Source organism: Coturnix japonica, chromosome Z (genome assembly GCF_001577835.2).
Source record: "Coturnix japonica isolate 7356 chromosome Z, Coturnix japonica 2.1, whole genome shotgun sequence".
In the NCBI taxonomy this organism is placed as follows: domain Eukaryota; kingdom Metazoa; phylum Chordata; class Aves; order Galliformes; family Phasianidae; genus Coturnix; species Coturnix japonica.
In genome coordinates, this window is record NC_029547.1 from 50,246,884 (window position 1) to 50,254,775 (window position 7,892).

General features: G+C 43.3%; 1 protein-coding gene across 2 annotated transcripts in view; it reads left to right on the forward strand.

Moving 5' to 3' along the window:
- Positions 1-4,672, forward strand: part of MEGF10 (multiple EGF like domains 10) — a 90,365-nt gene extending 85,693 nt beyond the window's left edge. For both annotated transcript variants that reach the window (XM_015849712.2, XM_015849711.2), the window contains exon 25: positions 393-4,672. In XM_015849712.2, the coding sequence (XP_015705198.1) occupies positions 393-553 (161 nt within the window). In that variant the 3' untranslated portion in view covers positions 554-4,672. The remainder of the gene's footprint in view (positions 1-392) is intronic.
- Positions 4,673-7,892: the final 3,220 nt, after the last annotated feature.

The following is a 7,892-nucleotide window of genomic DNA, read 5'->3' on the forward strand; positions in this document are numbered from 1 at the left end:
AGACACCACTGACCATTTCTGTCCCCAGCTAGAAATTACTCTGAAATCCAGCAACATCTGCACTGCACTGATAAGGATTTTTTATAACATCTGGATTATAATCCCTGTATTTTGGTTTTGTTTTTTAGTTTGTCTGTACACAAATATCAGATGTAGTCGTAAATATACTCATAGTAGGGCTGTGATGCAAGCTTGGAGATGTTTAGTGCAAACCTAAACAATTTTAATACCAACTTTTGTTTTTGTACCTTCAGTTCAGCACACAGCATGACAAGGAATCTTTACACTGAAGCAGAGAGAAGAGAGCATTTAGTAACACAACCTAAAATGAAGTGCAGTGCCTTCTGTTTGCCATTTCTCACACTGTGCATGTGTGCTCTCTTTTATCACAGAACCAACAGTGAGTGTTGTCCAAGGAGCATTCAGCAGCAGTGGGCGTTTCAGCCAGGATCCCTACGACCTTCCAAAAAACAGCCACATTCCGTGTCACTATGACTTGCTACCAGTTCGAGACAGCCCCACGTCCTCTACAAAGGAGGTTAGCAGTGAATGACTCCAAATGCTGAAGTGTAGCACAGTGGGACTCTCAGTGGGACAAGTGGTATAGTTGTGCTCCTTCCTTAGTTTACAAACATATTTGGTTCCTAATCTGTCCAGCAGAAAATTGCCGTACATCAAAAAGGAATCTCAACATGAGGTTTGTATCGCGTATAGAAGTGGCACATGGACAGATGCCACACTTGGGAGACCCTGATTGTTCTTCTTTTGGTGGCAGTTAATTTTACAGAAACAAGTATGCAACACATTTATACTGTAATACACAGGCGTGAAAATCTTAGTTTGTAGATCAGTTTTGATAACAGATCCCACTTCAGCTACTTTGAATGCGGACTTCATATTTGTTATGTTTCAAATACTCCTAGGACAGCATAATTTACCAGATGCCACTTCATACAGGTTATTAGTTATGTGGAACAAAAACCATATTGCCAAATTCTACCTTTCATTCTGCTCTTTAGTCAAGACATAGATATTAAGAAACGAGACCAGAAAAAGAAAGCACAACGCTGCAGTTGTTTGGGAAGTCCATCATTGGACTTTTTTGTCCATTAATGTTGGTGGGAATACCTTGTTTGAAGCTTTCAAGATGATAAGAGCATTGCATACATCAATATTATATAATGCCTCAAGATCACTGGGTACTCCAGACCCAGCACCAGTCCTCAAAAAATATTTGCTACACTTCATCTCCATATGTCGCTGTTCTGACCACTATTTCTGCCAAACACAATTAATAATCCATAACATATCAGAAATTATTTCATAAAATATGTAAATTAAATCAGTTTATTTTTGTCAGTGTGGACTGAGTGTGTAAGGAGTGGAAAAAGGTGATGATTTATGTAAACCTGACTTGCAAGGAAAGGTTTACGTTTTATAAACAGGTAGTAATAATTACTGTAATATAGTAGGGTAAAAACAGTAAAATGTTGTGATTTTTTTTTTCTTTCTTAGAAATAACTAAGCAATCTCTGTGCATACTTGTTAAAAGGCACCTTTTTTTTATAGCTGATGTACGGAAAAAACATGCTTAAGCTGGTCTTTTGCATCGCTAATAACATGACACATGTACCCTCATTCTTCATTAACTTCTGTCTCTATTTTTAAGCTGTATGTATGTGTTCCTAGTGATCTAGCTTGTAATTCCAAAAGTATTCTACTGTGTGTCCATTCTTTTTTTTTTTTTTTTCTCGCATTTTTGCCAAGTGGCCTTTATTTTGTCTGGTTAAAGAGTCCTCTGGGCAGAGAAAGAGGATAAAGTAAGGATAATGTCATGCTGATACTCCAAGAGGCAGTTAGCAATTATGTAATAGATTAAGAATTGATTTCATTGGAAAAATAAAATATCAAGGTGCTTTCATTGGGGATAATTATAAGAATGCAAAAAAAGTGAAAAATCAGACTTCTCTCTTTGAAGTTTAGATTATTCTGTTGACTATGTGGATGGAGGCCAACCTTCCAGAAGACTCCTTTCTCTGTGACCTACACAATTCATCAGATTTGCCAGTGTATCCATCCACTGAAACAAAAACTCTTAACATTTTTAGGCAGCTTGAAAATAAAATGGTTGATACAGACTAGACATTTTCTTTCAGTGGAAAGATAGCTTTAGAAACCTAAAAATCATATTCTCAGCCATAGCAGTATTATTTCTAGCCAGTATTATTTTCTAGTTTGCAGTGATACCATCAGCTAATGTGCTGGTCACATAACCCCAGCAGTCTCCACCCTCCCTTGCTTCTGCAGTTCTGCAGTTTGTTGTAAGAATTTTTCTCCATGGATTGGTGCTTCCCTTGGGGGAAGGATGTAGGTGGTTGCATCATATGACATACAGTGGGAAGCATAAAGTCCTTCTAGTCTTCTTTCTGCACTGGGGCCACATTTTGGCATGTGAGACCTGTGATGTGAACAGGAGTTGATAGATTAAGAGCAAAAACAACTTTTGGAAATATTTTTTTAAAAAGACCCCCAGACTTGAAGTGGAAAAAACATTTCTTTTATTCTTTTATCTCACCAGTCCTTGTATTTGTTGTCAGTCATCAAAGTATTGATAATTGAAAACTCTGCATTCAAGATGTTGCAAGTGTTCTCCAGACTGAGAAAGTATATGCCTGTTTGCAGTGCCCCTTAATGGTTCTGCTTCTTACTGACTGTAAGCACTGTTTTCAACTCCTTGCACATTGCTAGTCTTTGCCAGCACAAAGATTAAATGAAAGGTTTCAAAAGCCAGTCAACATTTAATCCCTCCATATTGACTGGATTTGTGTGCATGTCAGCACGTGTGGCACTACTGGTACATACACGTGTTTGTACTGTTGGAAACAGACTTTAAAATAGAATGATTTTGAAGCCATGAATAGAAAATTCTGTATTTGGCGACTGTGAGCTCACAAAAATTAATTTTCTTACTCTGTGTAATAATTTGGAGACCCCTAGATAAATAAATCCTCATCATATAAACAGTTAGTTTTCTTCATGCGCAACAGTGGATAGCTCAATACATGTTTTTTGATGTTTGAAAATTTCCAGTATGTCACATATCCCCAAGTGATATATTGAGCCAAACATTCATGAGAAGAGATGATTTTCTGCTAATACTGGCATTGGTGTATGTTCTAAATATACACATAGTCAAAATCAGCCTTTCTGTATGCAGGTAAAACTCCTGCTGTGGCATCAGCTTAAGCTGATGGAGCTGTATTTGCAGTGACTTTAGATCAGGTAAATGACTCATTAATTTAATTCATCAGATGACACTTGGCAGATGCAGAAAAGTGAATTACCAGCAAGGGTAATACATTTCTACTAAGTTGCTATCTATATAGCATTCATTTGAAAGGAAAACAAAAACAAAAAAAACACAAGGAAACGCATGCAACTTATGTTAACAGTCCTGTCTCCTTTATTAGTGTTAGGGAGGCTTGCTCCAGAGTGCATGCTGCTGTCAATGTAATGGGGATTCACAACTCAGTCCTTCTGATTATCATGGTCCCTTTTTCAGACTCAGCTGCACTCTTTAAAAAACCTAAATGCATTTCAACACCTATACTGTATTCTGGTGGGAACTCAATGAGGAAGTTGATATAATAATTTTGCAAATACTGACTACACAGAGAATTGGCTTCAACCACAGGTAAGATTGGAAAGAGATGCGTTATCTCTACATGTTCACATTGTAAGAGTGAGAACTACAGCACTGAAAATGGAGGTAGCTCATCTCTACAAACTGATTTACTGGTTGAATAATGCGCAAAGTTCCGCACAAGGTTAACAGCTGATTTTAAAGCGTGTAGAAGTATAAACATTAGGTTTTAAGTAGTATAGGTGTGTTAATTCTAGTCACTTAGAAACACAGTGAACCTCAATGGCTTTTTACTTCATCAAAAACTTTTAGTCTCAACACACTGTTACACACAAATGTTGTCCTCATCTTTCTCTACCCAGAGAATTCTCATTAGTTTTAATTGGAAATGCATATGCAGATTACAGAGGAACAAAGATATTGTTGTACTTTCTGCTGAGACAATCTGCAAAATCAAGTTCATACTGAAATTAAGTAAAAAATTAGAAGTGGGGATGCACTACTCAAAATACATCGAATTATCAAAGTACTGTGAACATAACTGGATATTTTAATTAGGTATTTCCAAATTGTAATTCTTACACTGAAGCTCTAAAATCCAGACTGACGAATACAGAGCTAATTTTGACAAAAATGCTTTATATTAAAGATTGTATATATAGTAGTTTAAATGACTGAAAACAAATGTGTGCATGTTTCTTAATTACTGTATAGAAAATCTTTCCGTTTTTGGTACATTTAAAGTAGTGCTAGAGCACTGATCCTAACTCTTCTATTTTCAGTTTTTTAGCCCACAAGACTTCACTTTGAGAAGACTGAACTGTAATATATTTTTAAAGAATACCTATTGAGTATGTCTGGCTTCTTTTTCTTAGTTGTAACAACAACAACAAAAGAAGTGTTTTGTTGTTAAAATATATCTATTTTCCAAAGATGACTGATGTTCATCATTTTGCCCTTCACTACCATTTATTTCACTTCACATATTTGTAGGTTGACATAATAAAGTTTCTAATGAAAGATGGAAAATTGTTGTTTTGTTCCTTTTTTCCTTAGGATGGCTCTTAAATTGAATGGGGAACAATGTTATCTTTGCAGAGCAGCAAGGCTGACTTTGGATTTTAAACCACTGAGCTTTTCTAACGGTTCAAACAGAAATTTAATTCATAGAATCACAGAATCATAGAATGGCCTGGGTTGAAAAGGACCACAATGGTCATCCATTTGCAACCCCCCCGCCATACGCAGGGTCACCATCCACCAGAGCAGGCTGCCCAGAGCCACATCCAGCCTGGCCTTGAGTGCCACCAGGGATGGGGCATCCACAACCTCCCTGGGCAGCCTGTTCCAGTGTGTCACCACCCTCTGTGTGAAAAACTTCTTCCTAATCTCTAACCTAAACCTCCCCTATCTTAGTTTAAAACCATTCCCCCTTCTATCACTATCCACCCTCATAAACAGGCGTTCCCCCTCCTGTTTAAACGCTCCCTTCAAGTACTGGAAGACCACAATGAGGTTTCCCCAGAGCCTTCTCTTCTCCATTTCCCTCAACTGTTCCTCACAGGAGAGGTGCTCCAGCCCTTTGGTGCCCCTGGTGCAGCCCGTTCCATGCCCACCGCCCTCTGGTGCAGACCCCATCACCAGCTGCCCCCCCCCTGGCACAGCTCCATGCCATTCCCTCGGGCCCTGTCGCCGTCACACAGAGCAGAGCTCAGTGCTGCCCTCCACTCCCTGTGAGGAGCTGCAGCCGCCATGATGGCTCCCCTCAGCTCCTCTGCACTGAGCACACACCCAGGGACTACAGACTCTAGTATGTCTTGCCCTTCGGATGCTACTAAATAACTTCATGCCCCTCTTACATTGTGCAAGAGGTGAAGCTTCATAGCGCAGAGCAGAGGGGACAACACATTCCCTTGCCCAGTGGCAGTGTTAAATGCCTTATCCTCTGCAGTGTTCTGTTGCCACATGTGCAGTCAGTGTTAGAGCTGCATGCAGTCAACTCCTGAAAAATACTCCCAAGAATCACATGATATTGTTGAAAGTTTATGAACAAGTGGGGCTGTGCTACTAGCTGTCCTGGGCTGAATGCAGCCCACAGGCAGCAGGATCAACAACACAGCTGTTTTGGTGGTACACCCAGCAGCACTACATTAAAGGTTGTCCTTGATGACTTCAGAGGTCTTTCCCAATCCATATGGTGTCACCAAGCAATGGGCTGTGACATCACCGGGTGACATTGTGTGTGTGTGAGGCTTGGAGGTCGAGCAAAGCTTTGGCTACCATTCTGATATAAGAAAGCCGAAGAGCTCATTGGGAAGAATGAGCGACTGGGTGCTGACATGATCTCTCTTTCTCCTGCAGAGTGTAACACCTCTGCTGCAGCTCCATTGGAGGAGAACAACTTGACATCCTCGGTTCTCCCAACCTGCTGCAGTGAGAAGATCATGGCTGCAGAAGAGGCATGGACATGTTCCATCTGCCGCGATGTGCGACAGGACGTCACCTACGTGATTCCATGCAATCACGTTCTGCCTTGGCTGCATCCAGCGGTGGGCAAGGCTGAGGGACAGCTGTGAGCTGTGCAGGACGGCCACGCAGACCATCCGGGTCTGTGTGCAGGGAGGCGACGAGTACATGGAGTGCATCATCTCCCCACCTGCATTGATAGTGCCCGTTGGCTTTGCCACCACCACTGCCACTGACCCTGACAGTGCTGAAGAATCTTTTGCACACACTCCATTACCATCCCCTGAGCTGATGGCCGCAGAGCCGGAGAGAGTGGGCGGCCTCCTGCCAGAGGTCTGGGCAGCGCTTTTCAGGGAAAGACAAGACATCCTCGACTCGGTGCTGCTCTGGCTGCAGAAATTGTCCAACATCCAGGTGCTGCACTGGTGCCAAATCAACTGGCTGCAGTACACGTTAGTTAGTGTTACACCTGTGCCACACTGGGCTGGTCAGGGATGCCCTGGTGCAGATCTTAGGGTGTGCTGGGATCCATCACCATTCACTGACATCGTCATCGAAGCCACCTGGAGACTGTGTGGCCGGGAGGCCTGGAGGCTGCTGGGCCTTGAAGACCCCAGTGCTGCCACAAACAGGAGGGTGGCCCCACAGCTCTGTTCAGTCCCACTGCCACCCACCAGGGGACTTTTGGCCCCAGCACCGCATGGTACGGATGTGGAGGAGCTCCCCGGCACATCCAGTGGAGCCCTCGGTGGGGGTGCTGGCAAGCTCCCCACTGTACCCAGACCTAGAAGTGGGGAGAGGAGGCATTTGTTCCCTCTGAGCAGGGCCTCAGCTGAGGCAGGAAAAGCACAGCTGGGGAGCCCCGGTGCCCCACAAAGAGAAGGGCCCATAGCACCCAGGGCACCCCTCAGCCCCACAAGATGTGGCCCACCTGGAGCCCCTAGCAGGGCTGTCTCATTTCCATTATCAGAGAAGGGAGATCCTTCGCTATACCTGGAATACGACTGAGACACAAGTCACAAACAGTGCCTGCGTGGGCATGCAGGTTCTCTGGCTGGTTCTCTCTCTAGAAATGTGCCCTCAAAAGGCTGCCCATCGGCCATTCAGAAGCTGCTTATATCTAGTAGGTGCTTATCTCTCTTTGTCCCCGGCCTTCATGTCTTCAGACTGAAGACTTCTGTCCAGATGGATCTGTCCATCTGTTGAAGTTGCCCAACAGCAAGTTTTGAGACAGGATCTTCTGAAACTCTTCCATCAACAGTGATGAAGACAGGCTACTCCTCTGGCTGTGACAGGCAACCCATCATGTCACTGTGCTTGGGTCACCCCTGTATTACCAACATGGGTCAGACCTTTCACCCACCTCCGAACTGGCAAGGTTGTCTTAACTGTAACTTCATCTGCTTGGGTTACTGGCTCTACTGTCTGTAATGCACGGTAGGCAGCCAGTAACTCTTTTCAATCATATTATACCTCTTTTCTGCTCCGGCCAGACCTGAGACCAGAACCCAACTGGGGTTCGAATGGAATTCTAGCACTTCTGTAGGCCCCAGCCTAACTTGTCCTGAGGCACATGGAGATTTAGTTTGGCTGGAAGGGTGCCTGGGCCTGTTTAACAGCTAGTTTTGCTTGCTAGAAGGCCTCTTGTTCTGTTCTTCCCCAGTCCCAGTCCCACTTTTGGCCTTCCTTGGAGTCAGTATGAAGGCCTCAGCCACTGCGCTAAGTGAAGTATAAAGGAACACCAGTATCCCTATATGCCCCAAAATTCTTGCTGCCGCCCTGG